The 23,822-nt window shown below is 41.3% G+C and overlaps 1 protein-coding gene across 2 annotated transcripts in view; it reads right to left on the bottom strand.

Moving 5' to 3' along the window:
* The window catches only part of mrpl23 (mitochondrial ribosomal protein L23), an 88,965-nt gene that overhangs the window by 38,345 nt on the left and 26,798 nt on the right, over positions 1–23,822 (bottom strand). The window contains exon 5 of one of the 2 annotated variants that reach the window (XM_078220470.1): positions 1,573–1,759. In XM_078220470.1, coding sequence (XP_078076596.1) covers positions 1,595–1,759 — 165 coding nt within the window. In that variant the 3' untranslated portion in view covers positions 1,573–1,594. Of the gene's footprint in view, positions 1–949; positions 1,760–23,822 lie in introns of those variants that run through there. The other variant, XM_078220468.1, reaches the window with a different exon arrangement.

The following is a 23,822-nucleotide window of genomic DNA, read 5'->3' as shown; positions in this document are numbered from 1 at the left end:
AACTAGACCCATAGTGATTTGTGATACGAGTTGACACCTATCGAACCCCATCACTGATGCATACTTAATACACAATTTTGATCTCATTGATAAAATAACAGTTTCTAAGATTTTCCATAAAAGTAACTGTGATCAAAAAGAAAAATGCTAACTGTCTGTAATTGCTTATTACAGGAAAAATTGCCAGTTTATCTTAATATTTGTAAAAGACTGTATATGAAAATAATGAAGCCATTATAAATAAAGCAACTACATTAAAGAGGACAGGAAGGTCACAGCATCCAAAGTTCTGACAGATTTAAATTTCAAGTTTGTGAAAATGATACATTGAATTATCAGTTTACAGTGCACTGTACATCTCCTCCCCCCAACCCCACCCCCCCCCAAATGTTGCTGCCTATCACCACACCTTGGTTCCAAGCTTAGACCAATTTTCTTCTAATAAAGTCATTAATAGCCTCTCCAATGACTGAACAGATGATGGGTGGTATTGTCCAAGCCAGCTTTCCACTCACCATCCCCTCTCCTTAAAGGCACTGGTGTGCGCTATTTCTATAACTGTTCACTTACTTGTGAATTTAACAAACAAGCGGAATGCTTTGCAATATTCATCCGGGAACTGATGATTGCACTGAGCAAGACATCGGGACATTGTCTTAGCACATCAGATTGTTCTTAAATACCACGGCTTATGTGCTACTCTATTTGGGTTTCTCTTTCTTAGACCCATGCTGGATTCTAAGTGGATGGTACTAATGTCACACAATATCTTGGGTAACCTGCACTTTTACTTGCCTCCACCTTAAATAACGGACAAGTCTGAAAACACAACATTGTGGAATAGGAATACATCAAAGTTGGCTTTTCTCAGAACTTGTGCTGGGAAATCATAAAATATTAGTTTTTCATGGTTCCTGGATGTGACACAAACCTGCTAATGCAATAATTCTTTCCTTTTTTTTATTCAAACATCACCACATGATATATTAGACCGCTGCTTGAACAAGAATGAGGAGTTTCAAATTGGATTATTTGTCAAAAATAGTGTACAGAGAACCCAATAAATTCCTTGGAAGGTGTGATCATTTCACACGACATCTGGCCTCAGAATATCTTCACTTTGCTCCACCAACATTTAATTTTTCTCAAATTAATTTAAGCCTTCAGAGTGCTGTCACACGTGTTTACATATACATTGACAAAAATCACAGCACCCAAAGGGTTCCTAGCTCCGAGTCCAGAGGAAGAGGGCCCTGCAGTTTGCACCAGTTACTGGGAGCCAGGTTTCCAATCATCAGACAAAACTCGCTCCAAGCCCACCTTTACAATGGAGCACTGCATGATGGATTACAAGAGTCTACTTAAATCACTTATTAAAGAACAGCTGTTGTTCGGCAAATGTTAACACAAGATGAACAAAATGTCCACAGGAGGTACCCCTCACAAGGAATAACATGAAGCATCTGAGACCTACCAAGCTGACACTCCTTCAAAACAAAATACTTGGTTCATGCTTGGTCAGCAAGCTTTCTGGAAAATAATATTTTCTTTTTTAAAAAAAAATGCACGTACAACTTTTGAAAAGTTGTTTCTCTTAAAGTCCAAACCAGTCAGTGACGCCTCCTCGCCGCGGGTCTGCTTTCTGTTTCTGCTTCTCATCTTCCAGAAACTTATTTTGGATGTCTTCCATAGAGCCTGGTTCAGGAGTTTGATCTTTTTGAGGAAAAATGTCTGGAAATTTGAAAGTCTGACCTTGGGCCTAAATGAAACACAAAAGAACATTTTTATGCATTAAAAATGTCAAAACGGTCGTGTGTAAGCAATCATCCAACATATATTTAACTTTTAGATTGCTGACACTTTAAAGGTACACAGTAAATTAAACCCAATTACCCCTATATAATTAACAAAGGGGCTCCCATGCAGGCGGGTGCAAGGCTGCAGAGTTCTGGAAGTTGCAGCCACATTTGCAATTCCTAACATGTCTAGGAATTGCAAATGTGGCTGCAACAGTACTGTCACCAGGAGGTACTAAAATAAGGCACAGTGTGTGCCAGATTTTCTTTGAAGACAAACAGAGAAACAAAATAATTTCTACGTGTCTCCTGGCAGCCAGTTACTGAGCAGGAAAGCACAGGCAAGGGCAACGAGGTGCAACAATATTGTGCACAGTTCTACTACACAGTTATCTTACAGAGGGATGCTCTCTTTAGCAGAGAAGTTTAACTGGGGTATGGAGCAAATTAAGATGACTCATGCTGAGTGAAATCCAACCTCCCCACCAAGTGACTCGAATATCTTTCATGTCCAAAAGTCTCATCATGTACCAAAGTGGTTTGTTTTTCTTTGTTTGAATGGTGGCTTTTGGATTTACAGTGTCTATGTGGTACTTAGAACAAAATTATTTATGGACATAAAAGATGTTGAACTGACAAATAATCACCTGTTGATACCCCCACCCACACCCCCAAGGTAAGCCAGCGGGAGTGCAATGCAAAGCATAATGCTGTAACACTTTGATATTCTGTCAATCATGTTTCTATTCATTAGTAATTCATGACTTGTTTCTGATCCAAATTGGTTTCAGGAAATTTACATCATTTGATGCATTCAAGAGGAAGGAATGTTTCTGTAGAACAGAACTTACCGATCAACTTTCATAGTCAATGGGTTTCTGTCTTTCAGTTAACCTACCAATAGCCTTCATTAATAACTATAAATCAACAGCAGTTTAGACTGCAACTATACAAATATTAAAATGGGATTAAATTCAGTACTTAATGCTTTAGTTCCATTTACGTTAATTGCATTGCTCTTTCGTTATTAATGCTGTATTACACAATCGTCTGACATCTCATATATCTGAAATTTACCCAATTTAATTTCCTTGTTTCAGGTAATCAGCTAATTGGGAATTCTTGTGTATATGATGATGCACTTCATTAGAACCTACAGAACCAATCAGCTATGAAAGAGAATTGCCTTACTTAAACATAAAGTGGCAACTGAGAATGATGCTTAAAATGGAACAGCAAAGTTATGGTTAAATTTACCATTAAAGGAAGGGTCTTAGAAAATTTCTTAATAATGTGAAATTAATAATTCCACATCTACAACAGACTATGTACCAAAGGCTAAAAAATAGGATTAGAGGAGGCTGGCTGGCTCTACCGGCCAGCATGGACACGGTTTCCTTCAGGGTCATAAATGTTCTATGTTTCTATGTTAAAGCTTTCTGAAATTAGAATTTGAATTTAATCCCACTGCTAATTGCAGAGATGTGAAGAACCTGACACCAAATGCTTTGCACTAGTAAACAAAGCTAATTTATTTGGCATTAGAGAGAGGCGAACGTTGGCCAGAAGTTTGTTGCTGACTCTGTCCCATGCCAATACTGGGTGAGGACAGGATCAGGCTTGACTGTGATGCCACACTGTGGTCAAAGAGTCTGCCAATGTTCACCAACAAGACTCGGACATGAATACAAAGTGGCAGCTGAGAATGCTTAAAATAAAACAGCTGAGTTATGATCAGGTTTCCCATTAAAGGCATGGTCTCAGGAAGGTTCTTATCAATTGCAATCAATAATTCTGCTCCTGCTCTGGGCGATAGACCCAAAGCCAGAAAGTGGAATTCTGTCCATACTCTGACATATTAGAATAGATTTGGAGGCGTTAAGAAGCAGTGTTTGACTTCCATTCATAAATTTTAAATAAAATGTCAAAATTAACTTTTTTCTTAAGATTTCGTGAGGATGCCCGACATTCACCTCAAAAGAATTCTACTTTAAAAATTCAGAAAGTCCAAGTAGTGAGTTATATCAATTATTCAACATATTTAATTGATCTTTATGACAGTCAGAAAATAAAACGTAATTATTGTCTGGTATCTGACTGTAAAAGTAAAGGCTTCCAAAAGCCAACATTGGAGGATGCATTCCAGATTCTGTACTGCAGATTCCAAACTGCATTCCCTTCTTCCATGGCTGGATAAATAATACATTGCAAGTTGTAGAAAAGAGTAATTGTCCCTGGAGTGCAGATTGCATTTTTTATCATCTTTATTTTTTAAACTTAACATCTGGCTCTCTTCTTGAGATCTAAGAGGAGAAGATGCTAAGCCTGCTGAGTTGGTGTTACACTCTTTGCGAGAAAAGATCAACCATATTTTTAATCTTTAAGGATGTGGCAGTGCAATGGTCATGTTACTGGACTAGCAATCCAGAAGCATGGGCTAGTAACCCAATGAATGGGAGTTCAAATTCCACCATGGCACGCTGAGAATTTTAATTCTAGAATTTAAAAATAAAACTGGTGCCAGTTAAGGTTTAACAACCAAAGGGAAGGAAACCTCCCACACTTACGTGATTCCCGCTCCACTCCAAGATGGTCAATTCATAACCACCTTTCTTCACCCAAAGAGTGGTGAGCCTGTGGAATTCATTACCACAGGAAGTAGTTGATGCCAAAACATTGAATATATTCATAAGGCAGATAAATATAGCACTTGGGGCGAACGGGATCAAAGGTTATGGGGAAAAAGCAGGATTAAGCTATTGAGTTGTACGATCAGCCATGATTGTAATGAATGGCAGGGCAGGCTTGAAGGGCCAAATGGCCTCCTCCTGCTCCTATCTTCTATGTTTCAGTTGTTAGGGATTAACAATAAATGTTGGCCCTATCTTTGACACTCACGTCCCAAGAACAAATAAAAAAAACACTTAGATCAGTTTAGTTGGTTTAGTTGCAGCCTTTAAAGATACCTGAATCAAAACACTGAACCAGAAGGCAGATTTCTTGTGGTCAGAAGGACAATTGAAGTCTATTAAATATTTTCCCTTATAATACTTTGGAGATTTAGCACTGACGGTTACATGATTTGTACGTCATGCTGCTATGGTCACAGCTAGTGTTGTATCATGTTAATTCTAAAGGATCATGTTAATCCTGAAAAATCAATTTAAGAACCATTTTGATGATCACATTTGGAACGCTGTAAGACTCTTTCCCATCACCACCATTCCCCAATTTCAAATCTTCTCTCATTTACCTTCCTCTACTGAAGGGTTAAACTCCTAATTTCAATGGCCACTCTCCAGTATGTTGCCCAAGTGGTCCTTATTCCTGTCCGAATCTGGCAGATACCGTGGGCCACAGTATGCCATCCCAGTCTGATCCAGCCCTGATATCGGTACGGGACACAATCAGCAGCCAGAATTCTGGCCAACCTTCACCTCTCTATAATGCCAACCAAATTAGCTGTGTTCAAAAGTACACTATATTTGGCACCAGGTCCTTGCAATTAGCTGAGGGTTAAGTCAAAATTCTAATTTGTCCACAGAAAATGTCAACTATGGTTGGCTGTGATATTCTCTTGCATTTGAACTGTTTTCATCTGGGGGGTCTCAGAATCAAAATTTAGCTGAGAGCAATTTATTCTGGATGCAAATTTCGAACCAATCTTTCCCAAACACATGAATGCTTCAGTACAGACAGCCGTCAAAAGAATCCACTCATCCAGCATCATATCAGTGTCTGGACCACCTTGCACCAAAGGAAATGTACCGTTTGTAGGATTTCACAGAGCAGCGCAAGAATCACAAATTCCTAGAGTGCAGAAGAGACCTTTCGGCCCATCAAGTCTGCACTGACACGTGAGAACCACCTAACCTACCTACTTAATCCCATTTACCAGCAATTGGCCTATAGCCCTGAATGTCATGATGTGCCAAGTGCTCATCCAGGTACTTTTTAAAGAATGTGAGGCAACCCGCCTCAATAAATAAAGATTTTTAAAAACTCAGCAAGATCAGAAAGTTGTTCTCCACTTCTTTGCACAAAAGGGTAATAGAAATCTGGAACTTATTCTCTCTCAAAATTCTGCTGGGGCCTAGGCCAGTTGCAAATTACAAAATAGAGATTAATAGATTTTTGTTAGGCAAAGTCATTATGGACTATACAACCAAGGTGGGTAGATGGAGTTAAGATACAGGTCGGCCATGATCTAAATAAATGGCAAAACAGGCTTAAAGGGACTGAATGGCCTATTGCTTTTCACATACTCTTTATCATGTGCTCCAACAACATGTAGTTAACAGTGACAGTACTGTTTCAATTCAAGTTTTGGTAAACTTTTACGAGCCAAACACAAAGGTCAGCTCCCACAGGCAATCAGACACCACTTATGGACTGAAGTGAAGCTTTATGTGCAGAAGTTGCCAGTAATAGTATGCTATGAATGAATGTTTTTTGTCTCTGAATTGCATACTGAATTTCCATTATATGCCATCTCTACAGAAGGCAAACATCTCACACTCCAGATACTTAAACAGAATAAACCACAAAAAAACTTCAGGCAAAAACAAGGAGCAGGAGCAAGTTGCTGAAGTCAGTTCAAGTAACAGCAGCTTGAATCACTTCTTGAAAGAGCTGAACAGACAAATCCACTGGGTGAGTTCCTCACAGATCTTTCACACTCTCAAAATGGAAGCAGCTACCTGATCAATACTGGTTAGTCTTTTGTGCAGCTATGTAGGGACAGCTACCTTGAGAAACACGTCTTGCCTTCACAATTACTGAAGCTAGGTCTAAACAGTAACTAACTGCTACATCAAAAGGCTGATTCTTAAATTCTAAAATCCTTTGAAAATACAAGCTCACTTTTAAGAGGTCAGTCTGCAAGACAATGGTACTGGACAGCAAGTTTCATAATAAGCACACGAAGCACAAAAGATGTTTATCCTTCATGTCAGACAAGTGCTATCTTTGTTATATCCTTAATAGATTATCAACAAAGCTCAATGATGCATATTAATAATTTCTACCACTTGACGATTGCTAACCAGGATATGAATCTGGGTAAACAATTGACTGTATTTACTTGACTGACTTTTTTGTTTTGTTATACATTTCTTTTAGAGCCAAAAGGAGTCTTGCTCCCAGAATCGTTTCAGGAAACATTTTTTCAGATGATATCTCTGAATAGATTACATTTTTAAGCTAAGAAATCCAGTAAAAGAAACTCCCATTTATAGAGTCACAGTTATTTACAGCACAGGAGGAGGCCAGTTGGCCCATTGAGTCTATGTCAGCTCTGAGCAATCTAGTCAGTCCCACTTCCCCGCTCGATCCCCATGGCCTTGCATGTTTATTTCCTTCAAGCACCCATCCAATTTCCTTTTGAAATCATGTTCTGTTCCCACTCCCACCACCGTCATGGGCAGAGTGTTCCAGGTTGTCATAAAACAACCGACATTGATATAGCGTCTTTATTATAGCAAATCAACCCAAGGTGCATCACAAGAGCATTACTGAACAACATTTGGCACACAGGGAGTTACAAGGACAGGTGACAAAACACATGGTAAAAAAGATAGGTTTTGAAAAGTGTCTTAAACAAGAGAGCGCAAGAGAGAGATTGAGGAACAGAGAGGTTTACGAAGGAAATCCCAGGGTTTAGGGCCAGCTGACAGAAGACGCAATCACTAATAGAGTCATAGAGGTTTACAGCATGGAAACAGGCCCTTCGGTCCAACTTGTCCATGTCGCCCCTTTTTTTTAAAACCCCTAAGCTAGTCCCAATTGCCTGCGTTTGGCCCATATCCCTCTATACCTATCTTACCCATGTAACTGTCTAAACGCTTTTTAAAAGACAAAATTGTACCTGCCTCTACTACTACCTCAGGCAGCTCGTTGCAGACACTCACCACCCTCTGAGTGAAACAATTGCCCCTCTGGACCCTTTTGTATCTCTCCTCTCTCACCTTAAACTTATGCCCTCTAGTTTTAGACTCCCCTACATTTGGGAAAAGATATTGACTCTCTAGCTGATCTATGCCCCTCATTATTTTATAGGCCTCTATAAGATTACCCCTCAGCCTCCTACGCTCTAGAGAAAAAAGTCCCAGTCTATCCAGCCTCTCCTTATAACGCAAACCATCAAGTCCCAGTTGCATCCTAGTAAATCTTTTCTGCACTCTTTCTAACTTAATAATATCCTTTCTATAATAGGGTGACCAGACTGTACACAGTATTCCATAATGACAAATGATGCCCAGGAGTCCAAAATTGGAGGTACAGAGCTACCTTGAAGGAATATAGGCTGAAAATGGTTAGAGATAGGGAGGGGTACGGAGACCAGACAAGGGAGCTAGAAAACCACATCTGCCATACAAATCATTCGAATCCTGCCTGGTTTTAATTCTGTTACTACGTCCTTCCAAAGCCATATCTGCTTTCTCATACAATTACAATCTGTGCCAAGGTCTAGAAATTGTCAGCCCTTGATGAATCCATCACGCAAACCAGCCTCTCATCCATTGACTCTATCTGTACTCCCCGCTGCCTTGGCAAAGCAGCCAGCATAATTAAAGAACCCTCGCACTCCGGACATTCTCTCTTCCACCTTCTTCCGTCAGGAAAAAGATATAAAAGTCTGAGGTCATGTACTAACCGACTCAAGAACAGCTTCTTCCCTGCTGCCATCAGACTTTTGAATGGGCCTACCTTGCATTAAGTTGATCTTTCTCTACACCCTAGCTGTAACTGTAACATTACATTCTGCACTCTCTCGTTTCCTTCTCTATGAACGGTATTCTCTGTATAGCATGCAAGAAACAATACTTTTCACTGTATGCTAATACATATGACAACAATAAATCAAATCAAATCACCATTTGAGACAACACATTCAATAGATGCATGAAATGACCATGTCCTACAAAAAAGATTTCCCGTCTGAAAATCTAATGTGGAAAATTGCCCTGGCTGACTGAGCTCCTGTTTTGTTACAAGAGGGTGCTATATTTGGCAATGAAAGGTAATGGAAGCTGCATGACAGTCTTAAGCTCAGGACTAATGCCTACAGATCGATGGTGAACAAGATCAATGGTTGTCTGCTACATTTCCTAAAGCACTTAACAAGACAGATGTACAATGAAACTAAAATTACATTTTTGCCATCAGTCTCCTTGAAACAAGATCTATAATTATGAACAGGAAAAAAATTGTATTTTTACAACAGGAAGTGATGCTAGTCTCAAACAACACAATGTTTGAAGAAAATTAGTCTCTCCACATGACATATTCCAAGGTAAACCTGGGCAGTAAAGTTTAAAAACAAATACACAACAGGTTTCAAAGTTCACAGCTACTTAAGATGGACATAAGCCAAAGGCCATTATAACCATTATCAAGCCCAGGCCTGCCAGAGTGTAAAATAAAACTAGGAACGTGAAGGGCTGCCTGAAAAGGGTTGATGATGAGTTGGAAGAGGAGAAATAGCAACAGATTTGAACATGTAGCCCACAAGTGTTTATAGTCAAATATGTGCAACAAGCCAAACCAACTGGTCAGCAAATCTGTGTGGTTAGCTCCCCAGTTTAGCTGTCTAAATGCCACACTGTGGAGCCTTCAGTGTTTCTGTACAGTACAATTGGTGGTCAGCAGTTCCACATGATCACCCCATAGAATCTCAGGGGGAAACTGAAACATCAAAATAAAATGTGACTGAAGGGATCAATAAAATACCCCAATCCCTGTGGTGCCCAACGGGCATGGAAGGCCTCGATGATAGTGACAGACTCCATTTCCAGGAATGATCACCCCATAGACAATGCAGGGAAATTCTACAAATAGTTTAGTAGGCAAATACAGCCACAAAGGCCAAACTCCAAATTCAACTCCTAATCTGGGGCGGCACAGTGGCACGCTGGTTAGCACTGCTGCTTCACAGCGCCAGGGACCCGGGTTCGATTCCCAGCTTGGGTCACTGTCTGTGTGGAGTTTGCACGTTCTCCCCGTGTCTGCGTGGGTTTCCTCCGGGTGCTCCGGTTTCCTCCCACATTCTGAAAGACATTCAGGTGAGGTGCACTGACCCAAACGGCGCCAGACAGTGGCGACTAGGGGAATTTCACAGTAACTTCATTGCAGTGCTAATGTAAGCCTTACTTGTAACTAATAAATAAACTTTTTTAAAAAACTTTTTAATCTGTACTTGGTTAGTTCACAGACAGCAACAATATTACTTGCCTCGGTGCCCCATGCTAGGAAGGGCGGAAAAGAAAGCCACAGTTTGTGCTTTGGATAGCAACCTAGCAATGAATGCTAGAATGTGATCTTGTGTAGCTGTCCAATGAAGACAGGGTTTCAGTTGACTGTGACACCTTCTGTAACCAAATAGCTTGTCAACTTCACTGTTGAAGTCACAAATTAATAGCCACTTAAAACATTAGAGGGCTACAAGGCTTATGGAAACAGGCCCCGGAAACAGTGCTATCCCACAGACCAGTCCAGCAACAGCCTGACATAGCCATACTCACGGAATCATATCTCACAGACAATGTCCCAAACAACACCATCATCATTCCTAGTTATGTCCTGCCCCACCAGCAGAACAGGCCCACATGAGGTAGTGGCACACTGATATAGAGTCAGAATGGTGTTGATCTGGGAGCCCTGAACATTGACTTCGGATCCCATGAAAGTCTCAGAGCATCAGAAGTTTATTTATTAGTCACAAGGCTTACATTAACACTGCAATTAAGTTACTGTGAAATTCCCCTAGTCGCCACACTCCGGCGCCTGTTCGGGTCAATGCCCCTAACCAGCACGTCTTCAGATTGTGGGAGCAAACCGGAGTCATCAGATCAAATATGGGCAAGGAAACCTCCTGCTGATGACCACCTACTGCTCAGCCCTCAGCTGATCAATCATTACTCTAAGTTGTACACCACTGAGGGTGGCAAGAGCACAGAAGCTCTCTCTTTGGCGGACTTCAATCTCCATCATCAACTGTAGCGCTGTACTGATGATGCTGGCTGAGCTCTGAATATTATAGCTGCTAGACTGGGCCTGTGGTAGTTGGTGAGGGAACTAACAAGAGGTAAAATTCAATTGGACTTCATCCTGACCACCACACAGTCCTTGTGGCAACAAAATCCCATCTTCCCAATGAGGATACCCTACCCTGTTTTGTGTGGTACCATCACAACGCTAAATGGGATAGATTTCTAACAGATCTAGCAACTCAAAACAGGGCATCTACTATGCACTGTGGGCCATCAGCAGCAGCAAATGGCACTCAACCACAATCTGTAACTTCATGGCCCGGCGTTCCCCCATTCTAACATTACCACAAAGCCTGGGATCAATTCTGGTTCGATGAAGAGTGCAGGAGGGCATATCAGGAGAAGCAACAGACATACCTGAAAACAAGGTGTCAACCTGGTGAAGCTACAACATAGGACTACTTGGTGTCAAACAGCAGAAGCAATAGACAGAGCTAAACAATTCCACAACCAACAGATCAGACTAAAGCACTACACTTTCGTCACATTCAGTCATGAATGCTGGTACACAATTAAACAAGTAACCAGAAGAGGAGATCCACAAATATCCCCATCCTCAATGATGGGGGAAGAGCCTAGCACCTCAGTGCAGAAGACAAGACTGAAACATTTGCAACCATCTTCAGCCAGAAGTGCTGAGTGGATGATCCATCTTGGCCTCCCACTGAGGTCCCCAACCTCGCAGATGTCAGTCTTCAGCCAAGTTGATTCATTCACTTTGATATCAAAAAATGGCTGAAGGCATTGGATCCTGCAAAGGCAATGGGCCCTGATAACATTCCGGCAATAGTACTGAAAACCTGTGCGCCAGAACTTGCCGCGTCCTTAGCCAAACTGTTTCAGTACAGCTACAACATTGGCATCTACCCCACAATATGGAAAATTGCCCAGGTACATCCTGTCCACAAAAAACAGGAAAAGTCTAAACCAGCCAATTACTACTCTATCAGTCTACCCCCAATTAACAGCAAAGGAAGGGATCATCAACAGTGCTATTAAGTAGCACTTTCTTAACAATAACCTGCACACTGTCGCTCAGCTTGGATTCTCCTAGGGTTGCTCAGCTCCTGACCCCATTATAGCCTTGGTCTAAACATGGACAAAAGAGCTGAAGTTGGTGAGGTGAGAGTGACATCCAGGGGAATTTGACTAAGTGTGCCATTAGGTCAGAGGCTAGGAATTCTGGAACAAGTAACGCACCTCCTAAATCCACAAAACCTGTCCACCATCTACAAGACACAAGTCAGGAGTGTGACTACTCTCCACTTGCCTGGCAAAGTGTAATTCCAATAACACAAGAAACTTGATGCAATCCAGGAGAGCAGCTCGCTTGATGGACACCTATCGACCAACCACTATTGACACACGGTGGTAACAGTTTGTACCATCTCCAAGATGCATTGCAACAACTTACAAGGGCTCCTTTGACAGTATCTTCCAAACCTGTTACTTCCAACACCTAGAAGGTCAAGAGCAGCAGACATTTGCGAATATTACCACCTGTGAGCTCCCCTCCAATTGCTCCATCGTTGGTGCTTGGTCAAAATCTTGGAGCTTCCTTCCTAAGAGCTTCCTAAGAGTGGGTGTACCTAAACCACATCCCATGAAAGAATTTTTTTAAATCTCTAGCAAGATTCAGCATCTAACAAGGGGAGACAAAGGCAAAAAAGACAGGGATTTTCCATAACGCATTTTTCATTTGACCCCCTTATTTCACCAATTACTGATATCAATTACCCTGCATATACACATATGGGAGTCTCCACAGAGAACAATGCATAATGCCTCATATATGTTCTTTCCTAGTCATATTATTGGTGTCGATAGTGCACCCAGTACAGGTAGTGTTTTAACATCACCAATGTCTGTTTATGTATTTTTAAAAAAACATTCTTTTCATCACATGGCAATCTGGGCATTGAGTAAAACTACCTTGTTTGTGCACTGCTTTGAATGTATAATGGCTCAGTTCAAGAGGACCAAGGGGAAAAAGACTCATACAGCAAGATTTTCTAAGCTTTACCAATGAAGCAGCCATTCAGATGGAAATTAATACAAGAATAGGACTCAGCAAAATAAACCACAAATACACAGTTCGTAAATAATAGTCACAAAGGGTCAGCTGTGGCTCAATGGATAACATTTTTGCAGAGTCAGAGGCTGTGGTTTCAATTTCCACTCCACAAAATAAAGCACAAAGTCAAGGCTGTGGGAGTGCTGCACTGTCAGAGGTGCTGCATTTTGGATGAAATGTTACACTGAGGTCCAACTGCCCCCTCAGGGGGTGTAGAAGATCCCACAGCCATATTTCTGAAGAAAAGCAGGGGAGCTCCCCCGGCATTCTGGCCAATATTCTACAAACATCACTGAAACAGATGATCTCTTTGCTGCATGGGGGCTTTGTAGCGGGCAAACTGACTGCCACGTGTCATCCATTGTAACAGTGACAATACTTCAAAAATATTAATTGGTTGCAAAGCACCTTTGAGACATCTTGACGTTGCAAAAGGCACTATATAAATGCAGATCTTTAAACGTAATTTTTTTTTCTGTAATAAAATTTACGTACAATTCCGTGGAATTAGGATTTTTAAGATGGTACTTAATATCAATGAAGCTATCCTAAAGTAATCAGTAGCATTCAAGTGCACTGTTGCACTCAGAAGGAGAAACCACACAAAAGTGGGTACAGGTCAGTGAAAGACTAACGCTGAGAGAAAAATTAGAAAAGGAAGCAATATGTAAGGTCTGTGGATAGAATGTCAGACAGAAAAATGAGAGACAAACTGACCCAAAAAGAGACATACCACACAAACAAGGATGGGGCAATAAAGAATGGAAGCCAGGAACAAGGTTTATTTTCTCTTTTACTGTCAGTCAAGATTAGTTTTAAGTTAATGTGTTGGTACTGAGTACTATTGGGAATATTGCGTTCTGCTGCTCCTTTTCCTCACTAATGTCAACACTTCAACTATCAGGAGCCAAAAGTAGGCTTGACCGTTGTAACTGGCAGTGTTTGAAGGCTAATAAAATAGCCCCAGAAGAATAATAAATCATTGCATAAACACTTTTGCTTTCCAGTCACACATGCAGCCTAGCATGGAAAAAGATACACAAAAGTGTGCTATGGTCTGTAACATAGCAAACCAATCACTTTATGAGCCCACAGGAATATCACTGTAAACCCATGCCACACTCTCTCTCTTGCACACCTTCTGTGCATTCTGTACACTTGTACAAACGAAAATAGCTTTCCAATTACATTTCAAGGGCATGGGAGCAAAAACCAGGAAATAAGACACTAGATCCAATGACATTTACTGAAAATATCCTCTGTTTCTATAAACAATTGCTACAGTGAAAGGACCCGCTGGTGGGTTCGATCAGTTGACAATTTTACTATAATTTTAAACCAATTCACTGTTGCCATGTCAAACAAACTAGAAAAGGCTGCTCTCAGTTTCTCCTTGCCAAAAGCATATTTGATCATAACAAAGAATCCTCTTTAAAAAAGACAGATCAATATGTTTGGACAGACTCGAGTAGGAAAAAATGAATCCTCACAAGTACTGTAGTCTTACATTTTTATTGTTTAGTTTCTACTTGAATATTGACGAAAAAGCCTCAAAACTTGAAAATCAAGACCTTTCACAATCCAAAACTTTAGTGCACGAACAGTATGCAACCCTTGATGTGATGGTCCCCAATCGGACAAAAGGTAAAATATTCCCCCCTCCACCCCAACCCACCCAGTTTTACAGCCAACCTAGCTTGGTTGTGGAACTTCTGTATTTATAAGAAGTCGATTTTCCATAACAATTTAAAATTCATAAAACTGAATCAAATACTTGTGCTGATACAGTATATAAAGGCTTAAATTTGGGCAAGGTACTGCTCCACAGGAAAAATACTCACATCAAAAACTGTGAGATGCAGAGAAAAATTGCATTTGACCACAACATTTCAGTGCTTGAAAGGGATAGAAAGAACCAAAGAACAGAAACAGCTGTGATATCTGTGAGATGGTTGACTTGGTAATTTATAAGCAAAGTTATGTTTCAGATCAAAACTTACTTCCCTAGTTCGTAGTGTTTGCTCTGTTTATGCTCGACATTAACACAAAGCCAGCGAAGAATTAGGTAAGAGGGCACTGTAAAAGGATAGGTCTGATGGTGTACTATGTTCCCTTTGTGCTTTGGTTTCAGCTCAACGGAAGACAATGCAATTGCTAATTACGCTACTGCAGTGTGGATTCAGAATGATTATACAGTGATTATGCTTTTTAAACGAACTTTCAAAAGGAAAATAATTCCAGTGATTAGAACGTGATGCATCAGTCAGCCCAGTGGGGCAATGGCTGGGAGAAAGCACTATTTATGGAGGTGACACATGTTATCCCCCATTCACGTGGAACTTGTTTTATTTCTGCTTCCTTGGTCTACAACAGTATAGAGTGGAGATATATGTTGTGTTGTCACACATTTGAATAAGAACCTCTCTTTCACACTGTTCAGCGGGGCCCACTGAAAGTTCTAAGCACCTAACTGGGTTAGAATCAATTATTCATACAGGAACAGATGACTAGAAACTGGCAAGACGAGTTTTTTTTTCCTCGCTAAACACATTAATTTAAGAAAGTCAAGCTAATAAGGTGTATCTGATGAGGAGTGCTGGAGAAGGAGTAGAGATCGAGTTAATAAAATGGTGTCTTGGGGAAGGAAGAGATGGGTAAGGCACAGGTCCTTGGCTCTGCTCTTTTCCACTAATGCAGTTAAGCAGGCACTGTTCTTTAACACCTCACCCAATAAAATTCAATCCCGTCATCCAGTGCTAAGGCCAACCACAAAGTCTCTTCAATCATACTTACATTCTCCATCAAGGAGTCAAAATAACAGCTACTTGCTCATTTCACAGAGACAACACACAAAATCAGGGTGAGGAGGGAACTCCCAGCCTCATCCTCCAAAGACAGTCATCAAAATGGATTTTCCACCCAGTAACCACAGGGTTGGTCATCATTTGCACTGAGCAATGGTCAACAGGTTCAAATGATGCCACGCCCAATGGAGCAGCAGTATACTCTAAGGTTGAGCTTGCTTGAGTCTTTCAGCACGGTCTGAGCACTAATGGTATAGATCTGTAAAAGCATTTTCACCAGTGGCAGTGGGATTTAAGGTAGGATTACACATTACAGTATAAGTCTGGAAAGATGGTGTGCTGCCATCTAGCATAGTGAGAGAAAGTCTGCTTTCCGAAAAGCAGGAAGTACAATGTTTGAAGACAATACTGCCATCTAGAGGATAAGAGCTTTTTAAAAATCATATTGAACATATTGAATTATAAACAGGCATCTTCAATGTGCTCTGGGAATATACCGATATTTTCAGACGCTCTTTTGATAAATGGATAGAAACTTATTTGAAAATGAACTATGATCTTGCAATAGGAAGCCTTTCACATATGGAACATTAGTAGATATTTACATTGACACATAAAAACATCAACATTGCATAATATGTCAAAAATAATCCATGAACAATTACTATAATCTTTAGGTTAAGAGCAGGAGGAGACGATTCAGCCCCTCAAGCCTACTCCACCATTTATAAAGATCCTGGCTGATCCACCTAAATGCCATCATCCTGCACTATCCCTGTATCCTTTGATGTCATTAGTATCTAGAAACCTATCGACCTCTACTTTGAACGTGCTCAGTGACTGAGCCTCCACAGCCTTTTGGGGTAGAGAATTCCAAAGAATTCCTCCTCATCTCATTCCTAAATACCCTACCTCGTATTCTGCAACTATGTCCCCTGGTTCTAGACACTCCCTCAACCAGGGAGACATCCTTCCTGCATCCACCCTGTTGAGCCCCGAAATAACTCTTCAATGAGATCACTCCCCATTCTTATTAACCCAGAAAACAAACTGCAAAGATTAGAACAAACAAAGGGACTGAATGTGGATCTTTAGCATTTGAATTTCGAGCACCTGGCACTTTATGCTGTGGTTATGATAGAACTGTATAATCAGATCTGGAAATAGAGGACCCCTTGGACAGCAAAATTATGATATGGAGATATGATATGTGCTGTTAGGATTTCCTCCTCTATAGTGGTCTGGGAACCAATTTGTGTCTGAGATCGGGGAACATGAGGAGGCAATGACAGTGTTAGAATCTATCATGAAATGAAGCAGAGAAACTACTGCTTTACAAGATGCATCACATTTCCCCTTTAGACTCAAATGCCATTCTTTGGAATTCTCTACCCCCAAGGGCTGTGGAGGCTCAGTCACTGAGCATGTTCAGAGTAGAGATTGATAGGTTTCTAGATACTAATGACATCAAGGATGAGAATTGGCTCACTCACCATAAGTACACAACTCATTAATTATGGCAGAAAGTTTGTAAGCTCAAATCGGACTCTCAAGGAACATCACAATGAATGGAAGTTGTAACAGTTCAGAGCTTCCACTGAAATAATGCTCTAAGTCCCAGTGATGCCAACATGCAGCAGCAGTACATGACTTAGTTCCACAATTTCAGTTTATACCCATGAGAAGGAAAAGCTCCACTTCACAAATAAAGTAGCCCTGGGCAACTAAAGAGATAAGGGACAGCATTAAACTAAATGAAAGGGCTTACAAAAATGCAAAAAAAAGCACAGATTCTACTGAATGGGAATGATACAAAGACCAGTTAGCTTAACGTCTGTGGTGGGAAAATTGTTGATGGAGTCTATAATCAAGGATAGGGCAATAAGCACCTTGAGCATTTTCAGTTGTCAGAGAGCCAACATGGATTCATGATAGGTAGGTCATGCCGAACAAACCTCATTGAATTTTTTGAAGGGATGACTAGGGTAATGGACAGAGGAATCTTTATGGATGATGTTTATGTGGACTTCCACAAGGTTTTGATAAAGTCCCGCATAAGAGACTGCTAACTAAGGTAGAAGTCCAGAGAATTGAGGACAAATTACGACATGGCTGGGAAATTAAATCATAGAAACCCTACAGTACAGAAAGAGGCCATTCGGCCCATCGAGTCTGCACCGACCACAATCCCACCCAGGCCCTACCCCCATATCCCTACATATTTTACCCGCTAATCCCTCTAATCCACGCATCCCAGGACACTAAGGGGCAATTTTTAGCATGGCCAATCAACCTAACCCGCACATCTTTGGACTGTGGGAGGAAACCGGAGCACCTGGAGGAAACTCACTCAGACACGAGGAGAATGTGCAAACTCCACACAGACAGTGACCCAAGCCGGGAATCGAACCCAGGTCCCTGGAGCTGTGAAGCAGCAGTGCTAACCACTGTGCTACCGTGCCACCCCACGGTAGCACAGTGATCAAGTGGCAAGTGACAGAAAGTAGGGATACTGGATAGATACTCAAATTGGCAGGATGAGACTAGTGGTGTCCCACAAGGATCTGTGTTAGGGTCCAATTGTTCACATTATTTATTAATGACTTGGATAAAGGCACAGAAAGTCATGTATCCAAATTTACTGATGACACAAAGTTAGGCAGCAACATAGACATTATAGATGATAGGATAAAATTACAAAGGGATATTGATAGAAAATTGTGACATTTCAATCTAGGCAAGTCTGAGGTTATTCATTTTGGACCAAAAAAGGATAGATCAGGGTACTTTCTAGATAGCATGAAATTAAATATATTAGATGTCCAAAGAGACTTGGGACTCAGGTGCATCAGTCTTTAAAATGTCACAAACAGGTGCAGAAAATTATCAAAAATTTTTAAAGTTTATTTATTAGTGTCACAAGTAGGCTTACATTAACACTGCAATGAAGTCACTGTAAATATTCCCTAGTCGCCACACTCCGGTGCCTGTTCAGGTACACTGAGGGAGAATTTAGCATGGCCAATGCACCTAACGTTTCGGACTGCGGGAGGAAACCGGAGCACCCAGAGGAAACCCACGCAGACAGAGAGAATGTGCAGACTCCACACAGACAGTAATCCAAGCTGGAATTGAACCTGGGACCCTGGCACTGTGAGGCAGCAGTGCTAACCACTGTGCCACCATGCTGCCCCAAGAAGGTTAATGGAATGCTGACTTTTGTATCTAGAGGGCTGGATATAAGGATGCAGAAGTTATGCTGCAGCTATACAAAACCCAGGTTAGACCCCACTTGGAGCACTGTAAGCAGATCTGGGCACCGCGCCTCTGGAATAATATACTGACCTTGCATGGAGTGCAGTGAAGGTTTGCAAGAATGATACCTGGACTTCACATTTTCAATTATGAGGAGAGATTATACAAATTTACCCATTTTCTCTAGAATTTAGAAGGTTAAGGGGTGATCTGATCAAAGTCTTCAAGATATTGACAGGGTAGATAAAGACTATTGCCACTGGTTAGAGGTTTTAGAAGTAGGGGGCATAGTCTAAAAATTAGCACCAGACTGATCAGGAGAGATGTCAGGAAGCTTTTCAACACACAAAGGATGGCAGAGGTTTGGAACTCTCTTCCACAAACAGCTGTTGATGCTAGATCAGTTGCTATCTTTAAATCTGAGATAGATACATTTTTGTTAAGTAAAGGTATTAAGGAATATGGGCCAAAGGTAAGATATATGGAGTTAGGCCACAGATCATAATCTCATTGAATGGTGGGACAGGCTCGATGGGCTGAATGGCCTACTCCTGTTCCTATGAATAGAACTCCAAGAAAAGAGTGAAGAAAACAGTTTCTTAATTCGAGAAATGTTAGGGGAATTTTCATATGCAGCATAATATTCTGAGCATTTTGAGACTGTAATAATTCTTTAAAAATAAATCTTATCAATAGTGATAACACGTAGAAAAATTGGTTCCAGTCTTGTTAATGACCTCTAAACGCCCCAAGAGAAACCAGAACAAAACAAAATGTAATATGAGTGTCTTCAAAAGAATGTTCTAAATCACTGACCAATAAAAACCGGTCATCAGGACCATTCTTCAGCCCAAGCTCAGTGGCTGAATTCATGCCTCTGAGTCAGTAGGTTGTGGCATCAAGACCCCAGACCTGAGTACATGATATAGATTGACCTTAAGCACATTGGAATACTACGTGATTGAAGGTGCTATCTTTTGGATGAACATTAAACTGGGACCCTGTTTGCCTGATCAGGACAACATAGAAAAATCCCACTGCTCTGTTCGAAGAGCAGAGCAGTTCTGCTGATGTCCTGGCCAAACTCTCCCCATCAATCAACACCGCCAAAAACAGAATGTTGCTAAAATGTGGATCTCAGAATAACGGCAAGACCGCAAGAGAGGGTGCCAAGGAAATTTACTAGAATGGTATCAGTTATATGGAAACAGTGCTCTTCTCAAAGCGGGAAAGATTGAAGAGAGACTTGATAGAGCTGTTCAAAATCATAGAGGTTTTGATAGGGTAAAGAAAGAGAATTGATACAGAAACTGTTTCCATTGGCAGCAAGGCCAGTAATCTGACAATATAGATTTAAGGAAACTAACAAAAGAACCTGGAGTTTATTTTATGTCGCAATGTACGACCTGAAATGACAGTGGAAGCAAAGTTAGCAACTTTCAGGGGAATTTTGCAGATTATGGGGAAAGAGCCAGTCTAACTGGATCATTCCTTCAAAGTGGATGGCTGAATGGCCTTCTTCGGTGCTGCATCATTCTTTTTTTTTGCTATTGGTGGAGCTTTCCTGTGTGCATTACAACAGCAACCACACCTCAAATACAACTTATTAGCCATATAGCACTTCTGCAACATTCTGAGGCGATACAAAAATGTGTTTTCTCTTACTAACACCAAGGTTCTCATATGATTCTTAACACTGCCTCACTTAAGGAATACATATTGCAAGCATCAGTGTAAGAGTAAAATCTCATTCATTTCAGCAAGAGTCAAAACAGACTTGTGGTATTTTGTTTAAACTATTATACAGCCTGACAAATAATAATATTCAGCTGCTGTACAGAAATATTAAAATGCTGCAAGTATTTTAACTATATGGTTTTTCATAAGGCAGAGAGTTTTTTGGACTTATTAAAATGAATGGGAATACGCCTTCCAAACCAGAATGTCATGACTTATGAGGAACAAGGTGACATCCCAGAAAGGGTCAGCATTTGTGGCTATGTCCACATTTTTCTCCACTGGGATCCAAGTTGCAAATGACTGAAATACAACTTATATCATGCCAAAACTATACTTAATCATGAAATCCAACCTGACTACAGAGGATCAGTAACCAGAATTTTTTAAAAAATCTTTTGGGAAGCAAATAGTATTGTTACATATTTCAGGAAGTCATTCCACACATCCCCATTTTGAATGCTCAGCAATCAGCAGAGTGCAAGTCACATTCTGGAGCTTTGGGTTTTTTGGTGTGCTTATCCAAGCATTAGAGGCAGAGCATTAATTAAGAACAGAGGCACTTTTGGTCACTCATCCTGAGGTACGTTAGGCTGAGGAAGAGGGAAGCTCAGGATGCTGCCCCTTAATGGATTACTGTCCTGTAACAGGCTCTCGCACACCAACTAATATTCTCCTTCCAGATTAACCCGCATCCTTCTCCTGGGAGCCAGTCCGGGTGTTCAAGAGATGGATTTGCCTTCTGATATGAAATTGAACAGGACAAACAACATAGTATGAAACACTTCTCGTGTCAGCTTAGTGAGCTCATGGGTTCAAACTTGACTCCAGGAACTAGTACTAAGGGAATGTGTTGCATTGTGAGACATCATCGTTCAGGCAAGATACTAAAACAAGGACCATTTTTCCCATTCAGGTGGGCATAACCGATCCATGGAACCTCCCAATGCTTGGTCAACATTTATACTTCAATCAACACCAAAACAGATTAAGTAGGTTTTTTTGTTCACGTTATGTGCGAGACCTCACTAAGCACAAATTGAAAGCCATACTTTCTTGCCCAATAGTGAACAAAGAACAATACAGCACAGGAACAGGCCCTTCGGCCCTCCAAGCCCGCGCCGCTCCCTGGTCCAAACTAGACCATTCTTTTGTATCCCTCCATTCCCACTCCGTTCATGTGGCTATAAGTCTTAAACGTTCCCAGTGTGCCCGCCTCCACCACCTTGCCCGGCAGTGCATTCCAGGCCCCCAACACCCTCTGTGTAAAATATGTCCTTCTGATATCCGTGTTAAACCTCCCCCCCCCTCACCTTGAACCTATGACCCCTCGTGAACGTCACCACCGACCTGGGAAAAAGCTTCCCACCATTCACCTTATCTATGCCTTTCATAATTTTATACACCTCTATTAGGTCACCCCTCATCCTCCGTCTTTCCAGTGAGAACAACCCCAAGTTTACCCAATCTCTCCTCATAACTAAGCCCTTCCATACCAGGCAACATCCTGGTAAACCTCCTCTGCACTCTCTCTAAAGCCTCCACGTCCTTCTGGTAGTGTGGCGACCAGAGCTGGGTGCAGTGTTCCAAATGCGGCCGAACCAATGTTCTATACAACTGCAACATCAGACCCCAACTTTTATACTCTATGCCCCGACCTATAAAGGCAAGCATGCCATATGCCTTATTCACTACCTTCTCCACCTGTGACGTCACCTTCAAGGATCTGTGGACTTGCACACCCAGGTCCCTCTGCGTATCTACACCCTTTATGGTTCTGCCATTTATCGTATAGCTCCCCCCTACGTTAGTTCTACCAAAATGCATCACTTCGCATTTATCTGGATTGAACTCCATCTGTCATTTCTTTGCCCAAATTTCCAGCCTATCTATATCCTTCTGTAGCCTCTGACAATGCTCCTCACTATCTGCAAGTCCAGCCATTTTCATGTCGTCCACAAACTTACTGATCACCCCAGTTACACCTTCTTCCAGATCGTTTATATAAATTACAAACAGCAGAGGTCCCAATACAGAGCCCTGCGGAACACCACTAGTCACAGGCATCCAGCCGGAAAAAGACCCTTCCACTACCACCCTCTGTCTTCTGTGACCAAGCCAGTTCTCCACCCATCTAGCCACCTCCCTCTTTATCCAATGAGATCCAACCTTTTGCACCAACCTACCATGAGGGACTTTGTCAAACGCTTTACTAAAGTCCATATAGACGACATCCACGGCCCTTCCCTCATCAACCATTCTAGTCACTTCTTCAAAAAAGTGACTGTGAAATACTTTGGGATATTCCGAGGGATGAAAGGGGCCACATAAAAGTGCGTTCGTTTTCTCATACTCTCAGGTGGACTATGACATTTGCCCCGTTCGCAATGTTTTGTGGACTTCAAAGCAGCCTATTGCACACAAAGTGGTTTGCAAAATCAGGACAGACATCATCAGGAGCTGATGAAAATGCAGGTTCTTTTACTTTCCCCAACTGTGTAAACATCTGACCATGCAGTTTCCACTACATAATGTACCATTCCACAGCCGAAAGTGTAGGCAAGTGGCTCACTGGGGTCAATTCGCTGATTCACCTCTCGTCAGAGAACTATTTAGGTATTCAAATCAGGAAGTCGGTGGCCAGGATTTATGAGAAACTTTGTACCCAACACACAGTCAGTGGGAATGTCTGCCTCACGAGGCTTACTTGCTTAAAAAAGGATTTTGCCTCTCTTTCCCATTTTATTGCCAATTAGCGGCCTCTGAAACTGTCCCATTCCATCATTTGGCAGCTTGTAAACAAGTGAGCAAACACAACACTTACTGACCCGACACACTGCTCCAACTAGCTCGTGAGGATTAAAAAAATAATTGCTGAAATAAAAATTAACGTTTCCTGTTTATCAAGAACAAGCTGCTCCAGGGAAGCCTTAACCTTCCTCTTCCCCAGCCACTCATTAACATCTGAATCATCTGCCAGACATTTTTACCACTGCCCTGTGTCCAGCAAAACAGCTATCCGCGCTACTCACCACATTCTTTGAACATTTGCTCTCTTATTCAACTGCCGTTCGTTTGAAATACAGAATTTGCAAACCACCACCCA

Source organism: Mustelus asterias, chromosome 9 (assembly GCF_964213995.1).
Source record: "Mustelus asterias chromosome 9, sMusAst1.hap1.1, whole genome shotgun sequence".
Taxonomy (NCBI): domain Eukaryota; kingdom Metazoa; phylum Chordata; class Chondrichthyes; order Carcharhiniformes; family Triakidae; genus Mustelus; species Mustelus asterias.
This window is presented reverse-complemented; position numbering and strand designations above follow the sequence as displayed.